This window comes from Juglans regia, chromosome 3 (genome assembly GCF_001411555.2).
Source record: "Juglans regia cultivar Chandler chromosome 3, Walnut 2.0, whole genome shotgun sequence".
Classification (NCBI taxonomy): domain Eukaryota; kingdom Viridiplantae; phylum Streptophyta; class Magnoliopsida; order Fagales; family Juglandaceae; genus Juglans; species Juglans regia.
The window spans coordinates 14,489,022-14,513,185 of record NC_049903.1 but is presented as its reverse complement, the minus strand read 5'-3'; the positions used below and the strand labels follow the sequence as shown (position 1 = coordinate 14,513,185).

Genomic DNA, 24,164 nt, shown 5'->3' with positions numbered 1-24,164 from the left:
TCGTAGCAATCCGAGAAGTTGTGGGGGAGGAGGCGTGATCAGGGACAATTTCGGCAAGGTCGAGGGGGCTTTTTCAGCTCACTTTGGTCATGGTACTAATAATGAGGCAGAGTTAAGGGTTATTAAGGAGGGGGTTGTGTTGTGCAAAAAGCTTAATACTTTTAATGTGATCATTGAGAGTGATTCTTGATTGGTGGTGGAATGGCTCACTAGGGAAAGATGTTCTTTGTGCTACTTGTGGGATTTTTGAGATGACTTATTCTAGGAGTTTCAAGGTGTTAATTTCATGGTGGGGCATCAATTTCGTGAAGGTAACCAAGTGGCAAATTTTCTTGCAAGACAAGGGGAGGAAGGGAGGTGTATTTGTTATGAAGGTGATCAGAATTTGCCAAGGTGGTTGAATGGGAGTATTCAGCTAGATAAAACGAGACTCTCAAATTTTTGGCCATAGAAATCTTGTGTTTTTTCTTTACTTTTGGTTTGGTATTGTCTTTTTGTGGTATTGTTTATTGGTGGTTCGATGTAATGTTGGTTTTCCTCCGCCTTAAGCGAGGGTTATTAATAAATTAAGGGGAGCTTTCCCTATTAAAAAAAAAAAAAGGTGAGTGCAGCCAATATACAGAAAAGAGAGAGAACTCATTTTGTGAGATTCTTGAGAGCTCATGGGTGTATTGGGGGTTTGGAATTGAGGAGTGATTTTTGATACCTCTCCTGTATTCCGTCTTTGTTAGTGAATTCCTTTGAAGATCGACTTTGCCAGTGAACGTAGGCTATCATTTGAAGCTGAACCACTTAAATCTTAGTGTCTTTGTGTGATTGCTGATTTTTTAATATGTTTTGACTCTGATTTGCTTCCACTATTACTTTTTCTGCATCCAATTTGTCTCTAAATCTCCACTCGATCCCAACAATACAAAACTTCTGACATAGAAAAGACGAGAAGGAAACAAGGAGACTCAGCAACACATTGGGAAGGCACTCAGCATCCTCCAGACATGCTTTTTCTGTCATCTGCATTTCTAGCCCAATTAGCTTTCGAATGGCCAACTAGTATCAAGTTAGTGTCCTTAGAATACCAAATCTCATAATCTACAGTTGCACTTAGATATTTAATGATTCTTTTTACTGTAGTGAGATGTGATTCCTTAGGATTAGCTTGAAACCTAGCATACACACTAACACTGAATGCTATATCGGGTTTACTTGTTGTAATATAAAGTAAACTCTCTATCATTCTTCTATAGAGAGTCGGATCCATGTTCTTACATGTAGGGTCTGTGCTGATTTTTACTGAAGTGCTCATAGGAGTACGAGCATGACTCTTTCCTTCCATTCCAAACTTCTTAACAAGTTCTCTCGCTTACTTAGATTCTGATATGAAAATTCATTCTTTAGTTTGTTTAACTTGAATGCCCAAGAAAAAAAAAATTAACTCACCAATCAGGCTAATTTCAAACTTAGATTTCATTTCATTAACAAAATCATGGGAGAGTGGGTCAAGGGTTGCTCCAAAAACAATATCATCTACATAAATCTGAGCAATGCGAAGTTGCTTACTTGATTTTCTTATGAAAAGAGTCCTATCAGCTTGTCCTCTAGTGAAACCATGCTCAAGTAATTAAGCTGTCAACCTTTCATACCAAGCTCGTGGTTCTTGCTTCAATCCATAGAGAGTCTTCTTTAACCTGTACACATGATCATGATAGTGGTTATTAAGGAATCATTTAGGTTGTTCTACATATACCACTTTTTGTAGTAGTCCATTTAAAAATGTACTCTTAACATCCATTTGATATAACTTAAAATTTAGATGACAAGCTATAGCAAGAAATATGTGGATAAATTCTAAACATGCAACAGGAGCAAAAACTTCATCAAAATTAATCCCTTCTACTTGTGTGTAGCCTTGTACAACAAGTTTTGCTTTGTTTCTAACTATGGTGCCATGCTCATCAAACTTGTTCTTGAAGATCCATTTTGTTCCAATGATGTTGTAATTTTCAGGTTTAGTAACCAACTCTCATACTTCATTTCTTGTAAATTGATGAGTTTCCTCATACATGGCATTCACCCAACTTTCATTGCTTAAAGCTTCTTCAACTTTCTTGGGTTCTACCTATGACAAATAACACAAAAATAAATTTAATTTAAAACTCTTTTTCTAAGTCTCATTCCTTCATTTAGCTCACCAAGAATGTTCTATCTTGGATGATTATGACTAATCCTCGAGGAGAGTTATTTGTCATGTAAAGGAGGAGGTGTTTGCTCTACACGGCCAACATCACTCTGCTCTTCAAAATTCTCTTTCGTGGCCTGGGCTAACTCTCTCAAGTTTTCATGTTCCCTCTTTGTGGTCTCGGCTGAAACATCATCTACAATCATATTTATAGATTCTAGAAGAGTTTTTGTACGTAGGTTGTAGACTCTATAGGTTTGGCTACTTGAGGAATATCCAAAGAATATCCCTTTATCACTCTTGCTATCGAATTTATATGAACTTTCCCCATCATGCAAGATGTAGCACCTGCTGCCGAAGACTCTAAAATATTTAACAGTGGGCTTCTTGTTCTTCCACAACCCATATGTGGTATGTTATGTTCTAGGTCTGAAGACAACTCTATTAAGAATGTGACTTGCTGTGTTCATAGCTTCTTCCCAAAAGTATAAGGCCATTTTTTTTGCTGCTCAACATTGTTTGAGCCATCTTTTGAATAACTCTATTTTTTCTTTCCACTACTCCATTTTATTGTGGATTAATAGGAGCAAAAAATTCCTGATGGATACCATATTCATCACAAAAAGAGGAGAAGTTAGAGTTTTCAAATTCTTTACCATGATCACTACAAATTCTAGAGATAGAAAGGTGATATATTTGTAGTCTCTTGAACAACTTCTTGGTAAGGTCAAATACTTCAGATTTTTTTCTTAGAAGTATGATCTAAGTAAATCTGGAAAAGTCATCCACAATAATTATAATATATTTCTTCCCTCCAAGGCTCTCGGTTTGTGTTGGACTCATCAAGTCCATGTGAAGTAGCTCAAGAGATCGAGAGGTGATAATATTTGAAATTTTCTTGTGTTGTGATCTTGTTTACTTTCCCTCTTGACATGCTCCACATACCATCCTTTTAGCTTTTAGAGACTTTGGTAAACCAGCTACTGCAAGTCACAATAATGACACGTAGGAATAAACTTACCTTCAAACTTACCTCGATTAGGCTTTCTTGACGTTGATCTTTCATGAGAGGCTCTCAGAATGTTAGACTTTGATACGACTTTCTTTGGAGCATCCTTCCTTTAACAAAGATAATATCTTTTGATGAAGTAGCAATGGATGATGAGGCTTGAAGTTCTTTGCTTTGGGAAGTCATGTACCTCAAACTCGTTCGATCACAACTAGATTTTTGAAAGCTCAACATCTCATCTAATTTCTAAGTTGCAGTTTTATTTTTTATTTTTTATTATTCTTGAACTTTTTCCAATTCCTTCTCAAGTACTCCTCTTGGATTGTTCAATATTGATACTTCAACTTAAGAATTTTTTAATGACTTAGATAGATTATCCTTTTCATTCTCCACGCTTGTGAGTTTGTTATACAATTTCTTATTTAATTTTTTCAGCTTGACCACCTCTTCACATAAATCATTATAGGCTTCTTGTAAATTCAACTCATGATCAGCCTCAACTAGAGCTACCTCCAAGTCATTGTCATCATCATCACTTTCAGGTTTTGTTAGCATAATTTTAGGAATCTTACTAATAATAGTAGATAGGCCATAAATGAACTTTCATCCTCAGATGTTGAATTGGAATTTTCAGACTTTGAGCTGTCACTCAGTGTGGCATTAAGTGATTTTCTTTTGTTCTTTTGTTCCTACATTCAATCCTTATGTGATCATAACCTGAGCATTCATGACACTTAACAGTATCATTTTTCTCATATTTCTCTTTACTCTATTTTTCAGAATCATTTTTCTTAGCAACAAATTCCTTACCTTTTTTTTACTTCCTATTTGCCCTTTTGTTAAAAATGAATTTTCTGAATTTTCTTGCAATAAGCGCTATATCCTCATCGTTTAGATTCTCCTCATCAAAAAAAGCTTCACGATCTTCTTTCACAGTTTTTAAAGCAATGGACTTACATTTTCTTGTTTGAGGAAGTGAAGACTCATAAACTTGTAAGGAATCTACTAGTTCTTCAACCTTAATTGCATCCAAGTCCTTGTTTTCCCCTATGGCAGTCACTTTTGGGCGAAACCTTTCAGGTAAAGATCTTAGGATCTTCCTCACAACTCTTAAATCCTCCACCCTCTCGCCAAGATTGAACCTGGAATTTACAATATCGTTAAGTTTAGTATAAAAGTCAGTAAAGCTCTCGTCTACCAGCATTTTAATATGCTCAAACTTTGAGGTTAGTAATTGCAATTTAGAATTTTCTACAATTCTTGTTCCCTCATGCGTGACTTCCAAGATATCTCATGCTTCTTTAGCCACTTCACACATGGAAATTCTTTTAAATTCTTCAGAAGATACTACCATAAAAATAGCATTAAGTTCCTTGCTATTCCAATTACAGTTGTTAATCTCATCTCTTGTCCATGCATCAATGGTTGTCTCGGATTTAGTCTATCCTCGCTCAATTGCATACCACACACGTTAATCCAACGATTTAAGGAAAGCTCTCATATAAACTTTCCAATATGCATAATTTTTCCCATCAAAGTGTGGCGGGGAAGTCAATGACGACATGGTCAACAGGGTCATGGATCACACTCGAATGAGTGAACAATGCTCTGATGCCAATTGAAATTACCCAAGTATCCCTGTATTTGAATTACCATGTTCTACCAATTCAATCAATAAATTGATTAGTGATCAATAATGAAATAATTTGATAATCAATCAAATACATAAAGTAAATAAAGTGTGTTACACCAAATTTGGTTACAAAAAGAAATCCTTTAAAGAACTCTTTAAAGGTAAAACCCTACGGGGCAGCCAAATCCAGAAAAATCAATTTTATTATTCAAAAATCAATTATAAGTAATTCTCAATTACAAAGCCTTTGCGAATTGACTCTCTTACTTGACCCGACAAATGATCTGTTTGCCTCTGCCGTAGTAGCAGTCAGAACCTTTAGTGATTTTTAAACTATTGACTTCTCTCCTGGAACTCCAGTGGCTGAACTCGATCAATCAGACTCCAATATGGAGTAAGCACGCACTCAACGAGAGAAAAAGGACAAAGGATCAAAAGATCAATCACACTCAATTACTTGGATCACTCTCCAATCTCTCCAAGTTTTGAAACAATGATCAAAAGATCATCATCCAGTAGAAATCTCCATCATAAATATTCTTATTAGTATTTGATCTGCAGTAGGACTTTGCTGACGGAAGGACTCTGCTAGGAACAACTCTACTGACGCGTCTGTTGACACCTAGTGCTAAGTCTTCTCGGCAAATACAAATTTCTTCAACTGCATAGTTCCTGTCTTTTCGAACTACAATTATACACACCCTTGACTTATCCAAAACATTATTTAATACCTTCTTGATATAATTCAAATGTTTATAGATAAAGATAAAATACTTTACATTCATTCAACTAACTTATCAATAAATCTATATCCATCTAGTCACCCAATTCAAAAAACTTGTTTAGTGGATGGAAACTTGTTTAGTGAGTGGGAGAGCTTCAACAAATGTTGAAGCTTCAAAAATTATTATCAGAGTCTGGAGATTCAAGAAGCACACTCACCTCCCATGTAATATGTCAGTATAGCGTCACATTTCACATTTGCACTTGGTCCCACCTTGGTTTGTTAATTAAAGTAAAAGAAACACCAAAGTCACTTTTATAAAGATGTGAATGATTCGAAGAATTTTTGTTTTTTCTGAGAGGATTTTGTTTCTTCCTCTTCCAGAATCAAGAGTGGATACCCAACTTCTCTCCAAAGCATCAAGAAAGAAAATGTTGGTCAAGTTTCTATTCTGAGATGGGTTTGACATGTCAAGTGATAACTTAAATGTTTCTCAATTAAGTCAACGGAACTTGTCTGCATTAGCTACTCTCCTTTACTATAATAATTAACCACTTCTGACACCTGAAATTCCCCCTTCATGAGATGATGAGCAGAATCTAGGACTTTTGTTGCATCTGATTGCTTGAAAAAATGTGCAGTCTTGTGGAATCAATAAGATTTTATTTTTTGTTTTCTTAGTTGAAGTTATCCATTAAAAGTGGACTTCTGAAGCATACCTGAACTAATCACTCTTCATGACTACAATTTTGTATACTGCTTCTGTTCTCACCAGCTTCCATATCAGTCTCATGACTGCTAAGTGAATCATTATGCTTTTATCATGTCATGGCTCTCATGCTTAGTACTGACTGCAGGTTTGTATAAACAAGAAGAAGGAAATGGGGAGAGATAATCGAGAGGGAGAGGAAGATACACAGAAAGTTACAGTGCGTTTTGAGAATTAGAAATGACAGAAAATCGAGAGTGGGGAGAAAGAGAAAGAGAGGGTTGCTTTTTTCCTGTTAATTTCTCTCAAATTATTCCTTAATTACCTTGATGCCTTTAATTTTCACTTGCTTGTCTTAGCACCCATCATCACAATTTCGAAGGAAGAGCTTTGCCCTAAGGAGCCAAGTCATTCATTACTAATTTACTACTTTAAATGATTATAAACAAGTTTAAAATGATTTAAGATGTCATATTAATTAATATTAAGCAATTTGAAATTTGAAAGAATGAGTCTTTTTTTCTATAACACTTGGTTCAAACAATTTTATAATCAGAATATAAATAGAATAAGAAATGAAAATATGATAAAAAAATTGACAATTTTCCCTACTTTATAATTATATTGATGATTTTGTTTTTTCCAAGTGGAGAACTGGCCGGTATCCAGTCAAATGATCCGGATAACAGGGCTAAAAGGGAGCAGGGAAGATTCAATAGGTTATGACATTGATGATGATGATGATGGGCCATCATTGCTAAGACAGCATCATCAAATGTATGAAAATAGAGAGCCCTACATGGACTTAAAAAAGTACCATTTGTGGAAGATGGATGATGCTTTGTGTTTTTAAAATGCAATCATGCAATGAAGCGTTTTGGACATCATTTCTCCATGGTCAAAGGGCTCCATGGCAGCATGGCCAATTATTACAAGGACACCACTCTACTGACAAAGTTTTCAACTACAATCAGAAAACTATAGAGAATCAGCCATATAACCAACAGTCCTCGTCTTCAGTACGAGTGTATGTATGACTGTATTCAAGCACAAACTGAGCTATGCTTATACTTCCATGGATGGATTGACCCAAAAAGGGAAAGGGGTGGGGGATTCATGCATGCGTGTTCACAAAATTTGAGAAGCAGAAATTAAAGTGATGAATCCCAACATACTCCAAAATCAAGCCTCATGCCTTTTTTTTTCACCTAGCGGTCTAAGTTCTAAAAGTGAGGGGCGGGGAGGCTCTAGGTGACCATTACTTATTCCTATGCAAATAACAAAGAAAAAAGATGGACCCCGAGACCCAAGGTATTAACTTTCCACCTAAAAAGACACCGAATAGTGGAGGTAATCTGCATGCTCTAAGTCGATATCATTCTTGGATGATCCTAATTATTAAACTTTAGACTTACAACTTGGAAAAATCCTCACAAGTTCGGGTGTGTGTGTATCTTTAGCAACTTGGCTAATTATCAGGGACAAGGATGCTCTCCATTTCACGTACTATCTAGTGTAAAACAGGGCTATTTTAGTGATACAAGCTGTTATGATGAACAACACACAAGAAGAGAGAAAATTGGAAAATTATATTATCAACTCAAGCTGTATGTCATAATGGAAGGGGGTGGAACATTCCAAGCAAAAAGGAAATGCCCTTTGCATTTTAATAATAATCCAACTCGTGAAAATTATACACTTGGGAAACTATTATCACTGATGCAGAAGAAATTATGTCAAAAGAGTGGATGCCATGATCGATCGACCTGCTTTACTTTTTCCATCCGGTTCAGTTCAATTCGAGTATGAATATTTATTAGCTCTGCACTAAAAGAGTGGATCACTGAGGGTTAATGATTTTTGTGCATTTCCAATTTCCTGCCTATGGTTGCTGGCATTTACATTTTCATTTTGGGCCAAAAATATCAAATGCAGAAGATTCAAAATCCGACTTCTCTGTCCATTTGGATTCAATAAATGAGAAGGAAAAGTAGGGCCACCTTTGTAATTTGGCTTCAAAAGTAACGAAATTCTGGATATTGGGATGATCAAACGGCCTGTTGTAATATTCATCTTTATGCAAACATTGCTTTTTTGCTTTCTCTTTTTATAAAGTGTAAAGATAAAACTAAACTATACACTCTCAGAGATGGAGAGGACATTGCCTTGCAATTCATTTGCTCGCCTTCCACTGTTTGTCTTCATTGCCACTTTCTATCCTTCTCCCCTTAGCTCTGTGTGCGTGTCTAGGAGCTGTTGCTATACTCGAGTAAGCTCAATAGAAGTCTCTGAACTGTGATATTGCTTTTCTTCAATTTGATAGAAAGAATTAATTGGTTTCTTTTGAAACCATTTACTGTAAACCAGAGAGTTTAGCATGGCTGCTGCTAATATGAGGTCTGTCTTTCTTTCTTTTATGATTCTTGTGTTTCTCACATCTTCTCATCCTGTTTCTTTACATAATCCATCTCTCAAAAGGCAAGCTTCAATCCTGGTTTCTCTCAAACAAGCTTTTGAGTCCTTCAGTCCTTCTCTAAATATCTGGAATGAATCGAACTACTTGTCCCTTTGTTCTTGGACAGGCGTCCTTTGTGACAGAAACAATAGATTAGTAGTTTCACTAGACATATCCTGTTCGAACATATCCGGCTCTCTGTCACCTGTAATCACAGAACTTGGAAGCCTTGTTAATCTTTCAGTCGCGGGTAACAGTTTATCAGGTTCTTTTCCCCCGGATATTCACAAGCTACAAGGACTTCAGCTCCTAAACATATCCAACAATATGTTCAGTGGAGACTTAAAGTGGGAGTTCTCTCAGTTGAAAGAGCTTGTGGTGCTAGACGCTTATGATAACAATTTCAATGGCTCACTTCCTTTGGGTGTCACTCAACTTCCCAAACTGCAACACTTAGACTTTGGGGGAAACTTCTTTACTGGGAAAATACCTCCGAGCTATGGAGGTATGAAGCAGCTCAATTATCTTTCACTTGCAGGGAATTCATTGGGCGGGTTCATACCCAGTGAACTTGGCAATCTTACTAATCTCAAGCAGCTTCTTTTGGGCTATTACAACGAATTCGATGGTGGAATCCCACCAGAGTTGGGTAAGCTGATCAATCTGTTTCATCTAGACCTTGCAAATTGTAGCCTGGAAGGTCCAATTCCTCCAGAGTTGGGCAATCTAAAAAACTTGGATACTGTCTTCTTGCAAATAAATCAGCTCGGTGGTTGGATTCCTCCTCAACTCGGGAATCTGAGTAAGCTGAAAACTCTAGATCTTTCAGATAATGCGCTAACAGGAGCTATCCCGGTTGAGTTCTCAGGCCTTCAAGAGCTTACCCTCTTGAACCTATTCATCAACAAATTTCATGGTGAGATCCCTCATGCCATTGCAGAGCTACCCAAATTAGAAGTCCTAAAAATGTGGCAGAATAACTTTACTGGAGCCATTCCTTCCAAGCTTGGTCAGAATGGTAGGCTGCTTGACCTCGATTTGTCAACAAATAAGCTCACTGGATTGATCCCTAAATCTCTATGCTTAGGAAGGAAGTTGAAGATCTTGATTTTACAACACAATTTTCTGTTTGGACCTCTGCCTGATGATCTTGGGCAATGTGACACACTCCAAAGAGTCCGAATTGGGTATAATTATTTAAGTGGGTCAATACCAAGTGGGTTTCTTCACTTGCCTGAGCTATCACTCATGGAGTTATATAACAATTATCTTAGTGGGCCACTTCCTCAAGATACAAGCAAGGTACCCTCAAAACTCGTGCAGCTAAATCTTTCAAATAATCGCTTATCTGGATCTCTTCCTACTTCCATTGGCAATTTTCCCAGCTTGCAGATTCTTCTACTAAATGGAAACCGATTCACAGGAGAAATTCCATCCTCAATAGGCCAGTTGAAAAACGTCCTAAATTTGGATTTGAGTATAAACAAATTTTCAGGCAGAATCCCTCCTGAGATTGGAAATTGCCTCTTGCTGACTTCCTTAGATTTGAGCCAAAACCAACTCTCAGGCCCAATCCCAATTCAAATTGCAGAAATTCACATATTGAATTATCTAAATATCTCATGGAACCACCTGAACCAGAGTCTCCCCAAAGAATTTGGGTCCATGAAGAGTTTGACTTCCGCGGATTTCTCCTACAATAACTTCTCTGGTCCAATACCTGAAACTGGGCAATATTCAGTCTTCAACTCTACATCTTTTGCTGGTAATCCTGACCTCTGTGGTGCATACTTGAGCCCCTGCAACTATCTATCAAGCTCGCCAATAGAATCACATTACCACAATGGCAGCATGTCTCAAGTCCCCGGAAGATTTAAGCTTATTTTTGCATTGGGACTCTTAGTATGCTCATTGGTATTTGCTCTTCTAGCAATCATAAGAACCAGAAAGATGAGGAGAAATCCAAATTCATGGAAGCTCACAGCATTCCAAAAGCTAGAATTTGGAAGTGAAGACATTCTAGAATGCATAAAGGACACCAATATTATAGGAAGAGGTGGAGCTGGGACTGTGTACAGGGGAACCTTGCCAAATGGAGAGCAAGTAGCTGTGAAAAAGTTGTTGGGAATAAGCAAAGGCTCTTCTAATGATAATGGCCTCTCTGCAGAAGTAAGCACACTGGGTAAAATCAGGCACAGGAATATTGTGCGGTTGCTGGCATTTTGCTCAAATAAAGAGATCAATTTGCTTGTGTATGAGTACATGCCAAATGGAAGTCTAGGTCAAGTTCTGCATGGGAAAAGAGGTGGGTATCTCCAGTGGGATACAAGGCTCAAAATAGCCATTGAAGCAGCAAAAGGCCTGTGCTACTTGCACCATGATTGTTCCCCGCTGATAATCCATCGAGATGTCAAGTCCAACAACATTTTACTCAACTCCGATTTCGAAGCTCATGTTGCAGACTTTGGACTCGCCAAGTTCTTACAAGACACTGGAACATCAGAGTGCATGTCTGCAATTGCCGGGTCTTATGGCTATATAGCTCCAGGTACCTTTATTTTTCCCCCTTCACATCAGTTTGAGACATAACTCAAAGCTTTAGCTTCGTCAGTTCCAATTTCCGGGAATCACAGGAAAGAGGTTACATTCTTTCATTCAGAACCTTATTTGTTTTCTTCAATTCTGGGATCAAAATAACAAAGAGATCAATAGTATATACTTCTCCACACTCTCCATAAAAATATAGCATGGATATACTGTTCTTAGGACCAAGCTGGAATTAAAGTAGAATCCTGTGCATTCCATCAAGGGAAAAGGCTCCACTAACACAAAGGAACAAATTCTCCTTTAACTTTTTCTTTCGCCTACAGTCACACTAACCGGCGATGGGCATTGCATGTCTTAAAAGTTGAAGCCATTAGCCCATGTATGTTCGTTCAGAATCAGACCAATTACAGTCAACCTTTTTGACCAGCACCCAATTCTAAAACCATAACAAAATGCACACATTTCCAAATAATTCCCCCCTTAAGAATCCAGATTCGGATCTAATTAGGCTTTACTTTCCCTTTATTTTTTTCACAACCACCCAAACTTCACAACATTGAAAAGACCCTTTACGTACCCTTCTTTAAAATACACCACTGCATAACATAAAGGCTAAGCATTTTTCTTTCTTCCTTTGTAGATAGATATTGAGCAACACAGCTATTAAAACCTTCTTATTTTCCATGTTTTTCCCTCCTCTTTCGACAGAGTACGCATACACATTAAAAGTTGACGAGAAGAGTGATGTCTACAGCTTCGGGGTGGTACTGCTAGAACTCCTAACGGGGAGAAGGCCAGTTGGCAATTTTGGGGAAGAAGGATTAGACATTGTTCAATGGACAAAGATGCAAACCAACTCATACAAAGAACGAGTGGGGAAAATCTTAGACGAACGTTTGGGGAACATTCCTCTAGATGAAGCCATGCAGGTGTTCTTCGTCTCAATGCTATGTGTTCAAGAGCAAAGCATGGAGCGCCCCACCATGAGAGAAGTTGTTCAAATGCTTGCACAAGCTAAACAACCAAATACATTTCCAATGCAATGACTATCCTGCTGATACATACAAGCCCAGTCTTTATCATTTTTTTTTTCAAAAAACTGGGGTTTTTAAAAGCATATATATATGCTCTGTATTGATGGTTGTTGTAGTTAGATTTGTCAAAAGAGTGCAAGAGGGTATTGTAAAAGTGATGTATTATTGTGGTCATCATTTAGATATATGTATATGGTAACACCAAATGATGATGTGAGGCTGCTTTTTCTTAATATAGATTCTGTACTCAGAAATTGAAGAATGCTGGTGGATGCAGCCAGGACACAATTTCTGAGGCCTGGCTTGTTACAACTATCACAGTGGGTGGAAATATCTTAAATAGAATGTTTATTATATGCGAGCAGTCAGACCCTAATTGCAATTCATGTCTTATCCCTTGGCAAGTCATTCTCCTCTGTCTCGACTCTCTCCTCTTCTTGCTTGCATGGTGGGGCTTTTGATTGGGACTACTTGACTACTAACCTTTCATATTTTTTATTCATATTTGTAGTCGAGTATATGTCAATATTATATAATTTGTTTTTTAAAAAAAAAAGTACAAAATTTATATAAAATAATTAATTTTTTAATAATAAATTCTATTTCTTTTTAAAAAAATTATGCGATACTACTTAGTATTATTTATTTATTTATTTTTACTCTTAACACTCTCTTAACCACATGCAGCCTGACGTCTGTAACGTCTCGCCTCCGCACAAAAAGATAATGATTTTCTAGAGTCCCATTTCGTAATTCCCCATTTGCCCACTAGATTAAAACTATCTACGCCAAACCATTTATTTGGATTTTGGGTTGAGACGTATGAACAGTAAAATAAAAGTTGAATTATTTATTATATTTTATATAAAAATTTAAAAAAATTATTTTATAATTTAAAAAAATTAAATTTTTTATTATATTTTGTATAAAAATTTAAAAAAATTATAATAATAAGAAAAAATAAATTAAAATAAATTGAGTTAAGTTTTAAATGTAAACGAGACCTTAATTTTCTTAAAGAGCAATGCTTGTATGTAGCATGAGACATAAGAACAAAAAGTGTTTTTTTATTATTTTTCATTAATTGGCTCCGTATACACAAGCATATATATATATATACATATATTTTGAATGAAAAATGTTATTTTTAAGACTTTTACACTATACACTATATACGTAACATAATTTTATTTATGAGATTTAAATTTTAAAATTTATATTCTAAATCAAATTATATAATATAAATAGTATGCGATGTAGAGGCCTTAAAATGAAATTATTTACGTGGTTATTCACATAATACAGATTGATGATATGAATATAGAAATGAGTTTTTTCATGAGAAGGTTGATTGCTCAGCACTTCAACTTTAGGTGTTGGAATAAGAACTATTTTGGTGGGGGAGGGCAGGCTGGCTTCTCTTTTGTCCCCACCTTCAACGCCAATTGCTCTCTTAATTACTAATTAATACAAGCTAGCTCTTTAATTACTAAGGATTGTCTTTTTCCTTCCATTTCTTTCTTACTTACCCTACAAAAATGACTCCTCGATTGCATGATTACTGATCATGCCTTGACATGGGACAGACAACTTTATATTATACTGTTTTTTTTTTTTTTTTTTTCTAATTCGTAAAATCCAATATCATTCATTTCCTAGATCAAACCAAATTTATTGTTTCTCTTTTTGTGTTTGCTTTGTTGTAGGGAGAAGGACTTCCCTACATACCCTGATCTTTTTCTACAACCATCACGACTGCTGCCGCCGCCGCCGCCTCCGCCATCCTCCACCAGCATCAGCCTTTACATATTTTACTTTTATGGATCTTCAATAGACTGAATTAATGTCATGTACTAATCCTGTGCATTGATCTAGGTTCTTGAAAATTCAGGAGATTATAGTTTTGTTCTAGACCAGTGTTTGCAAAATTTTAGCCCATTTTGGAATTGAGAAATGTTTGGGAGCAGCCGGAAGCCGCAGCACACTGTGAAGAATTTTTTTTTTTTTTTCACCCCAGCACGTTGAGTGTGATGGGGACTTTACAAACAGTAGAGTGTGATTTAGATTTTTTCTTTAGAATTTGTATGTATTAGGATTAACATAAATAAGTTAGATAAATTTCTGTTATTAATTCCAAATAAATCTTGTTATTTTCGATATGGAATCAGAGATTTTCTATTAAAAGCTCAACCATTCCAAAATTTTAAAACTGTTGTCTACTAATTTAGTTAAGCATTTAATTATTTATAACGTGATAACATTTTCTAATAAAAGCAATCCTACAGATATATTAATATATTTATTTACTCACTTCCAATTAAAAATCTGTTTTATGGGTTATTATAAACGGGTGTGAGTTACCCCCAAAAACATAGAAAATTAAGTATATTATGGTAATATTTTCCTGAAATTAAAAAAAAAAATACTGTTAATACTTATTCCCTCTACCCAAATAGTTATCTTGTCATACAAAGTACAGTACTATAGCTAAATTCTTAAAATGAGATAAAAAAAAAATACCGAGACTAATTAATTTAAATAAATATATTATCTTTAATTAATTAGTATACAAATTTACACTATGGGATTATGATGACAAAATTATATTTGATGAAGGTATATAGATCTAAGTACTACTCAATTAATTTAGCTCCCAAAACTTTAGAGAAATTAAATATCTGATAAAAAAAAAATAGTTATTCATGGCTCTTACGTACCTACCTAATTATATGAATCCTTATATATCATAGGGAGAGAGAGATCCAGATAATATCCAAATAAGATCCAAATCAATAAATATTACCCTTTTAATTAATCCATTTGTAAATACTGACAAGAGGCCGAGAGTTTCCCATCAATCCACTATATTGGAAATAATACAGATTAATTCACAATGATTATCCGTTCACACATGAATTGCATAATCCATAAAAATAAATACAGATTTTTTTTTTTTTGTTTGTTTTTTTTTTCTGGGCAAATCAGAGAAATATTACAAGAAAAGGATGGAGAACAAAGAATAACAAATCACTTTTTTTTTTTTTTTTTGATAAACTTTCCCACGAATTTTACTTTCAAGGAAGTTGCTGCTCATGCTCATGTACTCGAATTTGTCAAGGCTTTGGGGGTTCTGCTTCCTCCACCTTGGCTGCTGCAGGCTCGGTTGAAGCTGGTGGTGCTGCTGCTGCTTCCGCTTTCTCAGCCTCCACTGCCACAACTTCTATCTTCTCTTCTTCTATTTTCTCCACCACCTCTTCTTTCTTCCCTTCCTCTTCCTTCTTTTCTTCTTTCTTCTCTTCTTCAACGACGACGATCTCCTTTTCTTTGCCACCTGCTGCTTCTTCTTCAGTTTTTGCTGCTTCTGGCGGTGGCTCGACTTTCTCTTCTGTGACTATAAACGTCGAGACCTTTTCAAAGACAAAGATAACCGGACCGGGAACCAACGCTGGCCCAAACTTTGAAGATGCTTCACATACTGGTTTTGATCCCGGAAACTCTGTAAATATATATATAAAGCGGTGAGCATAAATATAGAACATCCAAACGACAAAGAGGCTATGAGAGAATGGAAATATGTATTACATATATATATATATACACATATAGGGATGAATATATAACAGAAAACATGATCATACGTACCGATTTTCACGAGTTCTTCTATGAACTTGTGAACTGCAACAGAGTTCTTCTTCAATCCTGCCTCCTTGGGTTCCTTGACAAAGGTCTGTACATAGCAGGTTGAAATATGATGTTAGTCTAGTACTCTTCATGCCCTTGATCTCTTTTTTTTTTTAAGTTCTTTCTATCTAGATATTCTTTTTAACTGCCCCTAGTTCTCGAGATACAATCTCACCTTGATTTCTGCTGACGAAGCCTCATATATTTCAATGACTTTAGGCTGGAGCTCAGTCTTCTTCTCTTCAAACTCCTTGTGGATTTGATCCTAAACCAAATACAGAGAAGTGAGTTTTTTTTCCGTTTTGTTCTGCTATGCTTTATATATATATATATATATATATGCCTGTATGATGGTGTATCCGCAAGTTTTTAATTGGTTTCATTTCTTTTGGAGAAAACAGAATTCATTCAAAGAACAAATACCTTAGACTCGTCGAAAGACTTGCAGGCCTCAGCAGCAGCAGCCTTCTTGGGAGCAGTCTTGTCGAAAACCTTCTTGATCTTTGGAAGAACCTTTTCTTTCCAGTAACCCATCTTGTTTGTCTATTCAATTAGCTATTACTAGCCCTAACAAAAGTAGAGGAAAAAAAAAAAACCACACACAAATTAAAGAAGGATTCCATAAGAATCTCTTTACAAAACAAAACAGACAAAAAGTTAAGTATCTGGGTATCTTATAATATCATTCTTTCTTTTCTGTCTCTCTCTAAAACTAAAAAAAAAACCTGCAAAAAATCATAGTAAATTTTGAAAAGATCCAAACATACCAAGAACAAACCAGAAGAAGAAGATGCAGACTCTCTCTCTCTCTCTCTCTCTGTGGCTCGCTCCCTCGGTTACTTTGTAACAATTGCTCCGTCTCTGTCGTGGCAAACTGTGGTCACCAGTTGAAGTCCAACTCAATGCAACTGTTCCGCCCAACTGTCCCTTCCAAATTAAGGCACATAGATAGAGCTCCAAGACCCAGCTCCTTCAACATATAGGCGTACTTTCTGTGTAAAAACCCCCCTGCTTTCCTTTTAATTACCAAGAAAACCACCCTTGTTTTTCGTTATCTCCACCCACCTCCAATTCAATGACCCTCATTACCCTCCGGTCGGACGGCTGCACAAGCATGCACAAGCACAATGAATTGTGGAGGAGGGGCATAACCGACTTTCTGATACTGGATATGGCTCGTCTAAGGTTGGTCTAAGTAAATGAGGGAGGAACCTGGGGGTATAATGGGGGAAGAAAAGTGGTGGTGGGTCATGGAACAGCTGGCAGTCACCTCATGCAGAGGTGGCAAAGATCATGTGTGGGGGCCAGTAATAGAGGTTCTAAACTCTTTGATATGGATCTGTGTACCAAATTTACAAGTTTCTTATCTTTTACATAGACTTGCTCACGTGGCTTCGCTGGTACTGCCAAAAGAAAAGGTCTTTAAAAAATGTAGAAGCATATACCCACACCCCATGCGATAAAAATGTTGACAAAACTTGATCAAGCCATTTGAAAGGAAATGTAATGTAATCATGTGTTGTTCATTCATGCAACATGCATGCATGAATCATGTATAGCCAAGCTTGCTTGGATTCACATGTGGATTTGTTTGTTTATAATTCTATGTTTTTGGGCTAAAAAACAAACGACTTGGGGACATGAAACATGGATTAGCTAGCTAGAGGAGGTGGGGTACAAGACAGGTTTTCTTTGGCAAGTATTTTCATTTATATATATATATATATAGTACCTTACGATCAGATTTCAAGTTTTCAACTACTATAATATCATCATTTTACGGACATACTAATTCAATGATATTCAGATGGTCATGACTCATATATATAAGATATTAATGTCAGTTTACTAGAAAGTTCAAGATGATCTACACACAATTTCGAACTTAAATTTCTGAAGTTTTTCTTCGACTTGAGTGGGAAAGATATAAACACATCACATTTATAATTTGTTCAAGCAAATTTTTTAGGTAAAATTGAGTTATTAATAAATGTTGTATAATTCATTTCATGTATGGACTATATTTGTCTTATTCTAGACCTTAGAGTTGTGTGTATGATGTATCTCTCTAACTCAATACCACCAACTGATCTTGTATTCCACTCTTCTTTTCTCAAGTTACGTGTTCTATATGATTTGGCATTTTTAGATTTCTAGACCCAGGTTTTAGAACGAGAAATTATATATTACCTGATCAGTTTCTTCGCTTTTAATTTTCAAAACCTTCTACCAAATTTCTTTTTTCCAAGATAAATTTATGAAATGGAGAGCCTCTCTCTCTCTCTCTCTCTCTCTCTCTCTGTTTTTCTGTTTTTTGAGAACACACGCTGTTCAAATTTATTAAAAATTAAAAGTTGTACAAAAATGAGGTGTTAAGACCAGAAGGCAGAAACTTCCAAATCTTTTCTTGTTTGGGGGCTTTGAAATATTTTCCATTAAAAATATGCATTTTTATTATAATTAGACATTGTTAGAATACTACTATACTTTTTATCGAATATGTTTATAATATTTTAATATGTATGATAATATGACTTCTTTTCTATCATATTTAGTTTATTATTTAAATCAATTAGTATTATTGATTTATTGTATTTCTATTATTTCTCTAGCCATGTTCACCTATAAATAGAGAAAATAAAATAGAAAATGAGATGGAGAATGAGGGAGAAAGACTTTAAAGGCTACATCTTTACTATTATTAATTGTTCTTGAATACATATCATGTATCAGAACATACCCAATCCTAGTATATCTCATAAAATCGTTTGTGTCCATGCTCCGTCTTTTTTTGTTAGCAAGCTTGTTCCTTCACTTTGCTATTTACATAACACACCAAGTCCAGTTTAATAGTCTTTTAGTACTTGATATTTACAATTCTTTACATATCAGTTACGTCCCTTTTTTAATTTGGTTTTCCTCATATCAGGCCACTAATCGACTATACAGAGTTGTTGTTGGCATTTTGGCATAAGAGAAATCGATTTCATAGTGTCTCTCGCAACGTTTTTCATTCGTGATAAGTCTCATATTCAACATGTTATTTGGTGTTCTTTTTCGTTCACCATACGTTCTCCAAATGCTTCTTATACACTTAACAAACCACGGGACCACCATTCTTCATAAGTCTCATATTCAACATATGCTTTGGTGTTCTTTTTGTTCACCACACATTCTTCATAGGCTTCCCACGCATTTAATAGATCACCGTTTGTGATAACTCTCATATTCAACGTGTTATTTGGTATTTTTTCATTCACCGCACTTTTTTTATAGGCTTCCTATACACTTAACAAATCGCTGACCTCTTTTTCATCATCAATCTTGTACATTGGTTTGTTTTTGTCTGCCATCCACTTGCACCACGCGCTACATAGACAACTTTTGTGAGGTCGTCAGTCAGATCCCCAAGTGTCATCCACGCGGCCGGTAACATAATCTTATTTACAAAGTACTCAAGATGATGTCTTCTTGTGTTTGAGGAGGATGTTAGAATATTACCATATATTTACTATGGAATATATTCATAATATTCTAACTTATTAAGAAAAATATTAATATTCTAATATGTATAGTAATACGACTTATTATCTACCATATTAAATTTATTGTACATGTAAATTAATCGGTATCAATTAGTATCATTGGTTTATTATATTATCATTATTTCTCTAGTTTCACTACAAAAAAATTGATTTTTTCCGGCAATAATTTTCTCCCTCTTGATCTCCTTTCTTCATCTCTTTTTATATTTTATTTTTATTTTCAAATATCACGACAGTACAAAAAAATTCTAATAATACAAAAACATTGTAATAATATATATCCTTTCCACGTAGATTTGTATGTATGCATAATAATTATCATCCATCCATTCATCCATCTATCCATCCTTTATATATGCATGTGAATATATATATATATATATATATATATATAAATTATGCTTGGTATTTGTCAATTTAAAGCACGGGGTCCCTTATGCACCCAGTTGAGTACTCTTGCACAAATTAATGCATGCCTATCTATATATCTTTAGATAGATATAAAGATATCGATCATCTATATTATATATAATATGTCATGAGTACTAACGTACGTGCTTAATTAATTCTAGATCGGCTGTCAAAAAAATAATAATTTCTAGATCGAATATCACTCTGGATAATATCAATGCCGTTGGCGGCTTCAAACATCATAAATAACTAATATAGTTATTTAGTTATATAACTAGAACTTATATAGTTAAATTCAATAATATAGTACTAGTAATTTAATATGAGTTAATTATTATAAAATAATATATTTATTCAATGATATAATAGATTAATGATAGTTTAGTATATGTAAACATCATATATAGTATTACTATCATAAATAATCAAGTATAGAAATAAGTTAGACACTAATATTTAAATAAGTCTAGTATAATAAGTTAATAACACATATATACTAATTTACTAAAGTATAATAACATGTAATTAGATACTAGAAAATTTAGTATATAATTAAGTTATAAATAAGTTAGACATCAGTATAATAACAAACAGTACTAATGTATAATAACATGTACGTAATTAGACACTATAGTATAAGTCTTATAGAAATAAATTAGACACTAGTATAGAAATAACTAATAAGTCTAGTATAACAACACATAATACTAATTTACTAAAGTATAATAATATGTAATTAGATACTAAAAATATATATAATATTATAGTATGATAACATGTAATTAAACATTATAGTATACATCTAGTATAAAAATAAGTTAGATATTAGTATAGAAGTAAATTAGCAGTAAATGATTTAATTTTTAATTTTTTGGACAAATTCAAATTTAAAAGCCCACATTTTTTTAAATGGTTAAATATGAAAAAAAAAAAAAAACTAAAGCTGAAAGCCCAAATCTGACTCTGCTAGCTCCGACAAGTCGCAGATCAAATTTGAAGTTCGACTAAGTCAGTACTCACCCTTGGTTTGGATAGCAAAGTCCTCCGAATCATTACTTAATCATTATAACTTTTCTAAATTTTTAAACAAAATACAAAAAAAATGATTTTTCAAATTCTAAAACTAGAATTATAATCTAATAATATTTTAATTTTATAATATTTTTATTCAGCTTTTCCTCTCTCATTTTTCAAAATCTCATAAAACATATTAACTTAAACTATTCAACTACTATTCTCAAATCATTTCACTATTATTCACAAATATTAATACTACATATAATCGTGAAATACATAAGCGTCGTGCAATCGTTTTGAAAAAGAGTGAGGTCCATTATTAAAAAATTAATTTTTTTATGTGGGTCTCGTATTTACTTATTTTTTCAAAGTAGTTGAACGGTGCTTATGCTCTCCACAACTACAAATATTATTTTTTATTTGTAAATCATCTTATCTCAATATATATAAGATAAATAGGTACGTACTGCGTTTCATATATATTAATCTATATATTTAAGGCTAATTTAAGAAATAGATAAAATTAGTTAAGGTTTTAAGTATTATTAAAAATAGAGAAATTTTATTTACAGTCTCCATTTGAGAATTGTATATGCAAACCCTTCATTAAATAGAAAAAAATATCATTTTGATAAGAATATTATTATAATTTTAAAATAATTTAAAGATAAAATTCACTAAACTTATAATATAGTCTCTATTTAAAGATTGCACGATGCACGTAGCATTGCTCTTAAAAATAAGAAAGAAAAAACTCAAAGCTCTCGACCTATTTATAACCGGCTCCTGCAATCATGCATGTATTTAATTTCATGATGCGCTAATATATATAGTTACAATTATTAAATGCAAGATTGGTGATTAATTTTTTTTATATAGTTAGTGAAATGATGATCGGATTGAACTTTTAATAATGCTTGCTAAATCTAAAGCAGTTGGGAGAATTAGCTGAAGATCTCTCGTGGTTGCATGCCTAGCTAGAGCTCTACGTGTCAACCTAAATATATTAATTAGTTATAGAAATATTTTAGTCGTAAAAAATCTTATAAAAGAAAATTGAAGAATTGAATATATTATTTGATGTGGTATGTTAAATTATAAAATTATTTTTATTATATAATAGATATAATACATGAAATCATATTAATTAATTATAAATTTACTTTTATATAATTTTTTTTTGTGGTCGCTATACTTTTCATGAATTAGTTATAAATACTTTAAAATTTTAGTAATATATATATATATATATGGCCATATAATATTTCTCAGACTCCTTATAATTCATTGTTGGAGTTTGAGATATTATATATGCATGATTCTAATTTCAAACCTGGACCGTCGGCTGGACCAATCATCCTGCACACGCACATAGATATTATCTGCCTAATACTTAAAAAGAGCATATAACTGTTACTGTTCATCATGAACAGTAAATTTAAATCACTCGTTTTTTTTTTCAATATCTTGTTACTGTTTATCGACAGTATGATGAACAGTAATGAACAGTAATTTTTTTTTTTTAATTTTTTTTTATCCGTGTGAATGTCAATGTGCAACATAATACTGCAATCGTGCATAGGGAATGAGAGAGAGGAAGAAAGAAAAAGTGAAAAAAATATTAATTTTTGAGTTTTAAATGATCAATAAAGAAGCTATTTTTTTTCTTCACATATTTTTTTCGCATATCCTATTACTGTTTATTATATCATACACTAAAAATCAACTTTAATTTATAAAATACTAATTTTTTATCATTAAATAAATAATGAAATTTTACTGCACATTTTTAAGAGAAAAAAACTATCTAATTAATTTGAATTTTTAATATAATTTAAATTTCATAATAAATGATGAACATAAATAAATAATAATTTTATTCTTATACATTAGACTATTTTAATATTTGAAATTACACTTTATTTTTTTCTTCAATTTGACAGATATGACAAACGTGCTTTTTTTTATCAATTAGAAAATTTTACGCCATACAGGATTTTACACAAGTACCACTAATTTCAAAATAACCAAGTCATTTATAAAATACTAATATTTCATCATTAAATAAATAATGAAATTTTGTTAAATATTTTTAAAAAATTATAATTATATAAATAATTAGAGTTTTAACATAATTTAAATATGATAATATTCTTAATTAACTAAAGAGAACTGCTACAACTAATAAAAAAGTAACTTGAAAATATGTCATGAATATGTATTTCATTTTTTTATTTTTCTTTTCTTTTTTTCATGTATTTTTTTAATCATAATAAACATTTTAAAAAAAATAAAAAATTTACAACATCATTGGGTTAGGAGGGAATTGACAATCTATTTCTTCCCAAAGAAAATTATTGAATTCAAGGAAGAGATTAATAGATTCTTAGGTTTTCAGAAACTTTTATATATTTTTTAAAATATTATTTAAATATAAAATATTTTTTAATTTGTTAATCTAATCATTACAATTTTCTTAAATATAAATTTTTTAAATTTTAAAACAAAAACTACATTAAAAAATTATATTCCAATAATATTTTAACTTTTAAAATATTTTTATTTTAACTTTTTTTCTCTCATTTTCTAAAATCAAATAAAATATCTTAATCCAAATAATTTTATATATTACTATTCACAAACCATATCACTACTATTAATACATCGATTCAAATCATATCTAAAGATATGATGTCTACGTGTGTTGTTTTTTGAAGGACGAGGCTGCTGCTGGTACATTAAAATTTTTAAGATTTAAATCCAACCCTTCATTTTATCATTTCTCATTTTTTTTTCTTCGGTTGGATTGCTTCGATTTATGCAGTGAAGTAAATTTCTCCACATCTCTTTTCACTTGTTAGGTGCAGAAATTGAGTTTATAAAAAATTCTCTATATACTACTTATTTTACTTATGATTACGTTTTTTTTTTAACTCAAAACATATTTATATTTTACAAAATAAATTATTTTTCAACCGGGCAAATGTGCCTCGCACATTGCCCAACCGCTAGTATATATATATATAGTATATGCGCGCGCATATAATATAGATCAATCATGAGTACTATGATATATGATTCTTTATATCATGTCCCAGCTGCATCACATGGTAGTTGGGTTAAAAAAAAAATATTTATATTTTACAAAATAAATTATTTTTCAACCGAGTAAATGTGCCTCGCACATTGCCCAACCGCTAGTGTATATATATATATATATATA

General features: G+C 33.3%; 2 protein-coding genes across 2 annotated transcripts; one reads left to right on the top strand and one right to left on the bottom strand.

Annotated features, from left to right (window-relative positions):
* Positions 1–8,379: 8,379 nt before the first annotated feature.
* Positions 8,380–12,299, top strand: LOC109020609 (leucine-rich repeat receptor-like serine/threonine-protein kinase BAM3). The gene is made up of 2 exons (XM_035688137.1): positions 8,380–11,254; positions 11,962–12,299. The coding sequence occupies exons 1-2, from the start codon at positions 8,629–8,631 to the stop codon at positions 12,297–12,299; spliced, it is 2,964 nt and encodes a 987-aa protein (XP_035544030.1). The 5' UTR covers positions 8,380–8,628.
* A 2,768-nt stretch (positions 12,300–15,067) lies between these two features.
* LOC108993939 (plasma membrane-associated cation-binding protein 1-like) lies at positions 15,068–16,957 on the bottom strand. The gene is made up of 5 exons (XM_018969003.2): positions 16,736–16,957; positions 16,392–16,535; positions 16,144–16,233; positions 15,930–16,014; positions 15,068–15,783 (listed from the first exon to the last, which is right to left on the bottom strand). Exons 2-5 carry the CDS (start codon positions 16,500–16,502, stop codon positions 15,401–15,403), a joined length of 669 nt encoding a protein of 222 aa, XP_018824548.1. The 5' UTR covers positions 16,503–16,535; positions 16,736–16,957; the 3' UTR covers positions 15,068–15,400.
* Positions 16,958–24,164: the final 7,207 nt, after the last annotated feature.

Excerpts from the sequence above, each read along its gene's own strand:
- LOC109020609 (XM_035688137.1), top strand. The coding sequence starts at position 8,629 with ATGGCTGCTGCTAATATGAGGTCTGTCTTTCTTTCTTTTATGATTCTT. Across the intron at positions 11,255-11,961 it reads TTATGGCTATATAGCTCCAG|AGTACGCATACACATTAAAA; the intron begins GTACCTTTATTT and ends CTCTTTCGACAG.
- LOC108993939 (XM_018969003.2), bottom strand. The coding sequence starts at position 16,502 with ATGGGTTACTGGAAAGAAAAGGTTCTTCCAAAGATCAAGAAGGTTTTC. Across the intron at positions 16,234-16,391 it reads AGTCTTTCGACGAGTCTAAG|GATCAAATCCACAAGGAGTT; the intron begins GTATTTGTTCTT and ends TATTTGGTTTAG. Across the intron at positions 15,784-15,929 it reads AGAAGAACTCGTGAAAATCG|AGTTTCCGGGATCAAAACCA; the intron begins GTACGTATGATC and ends ATATATTTACAG.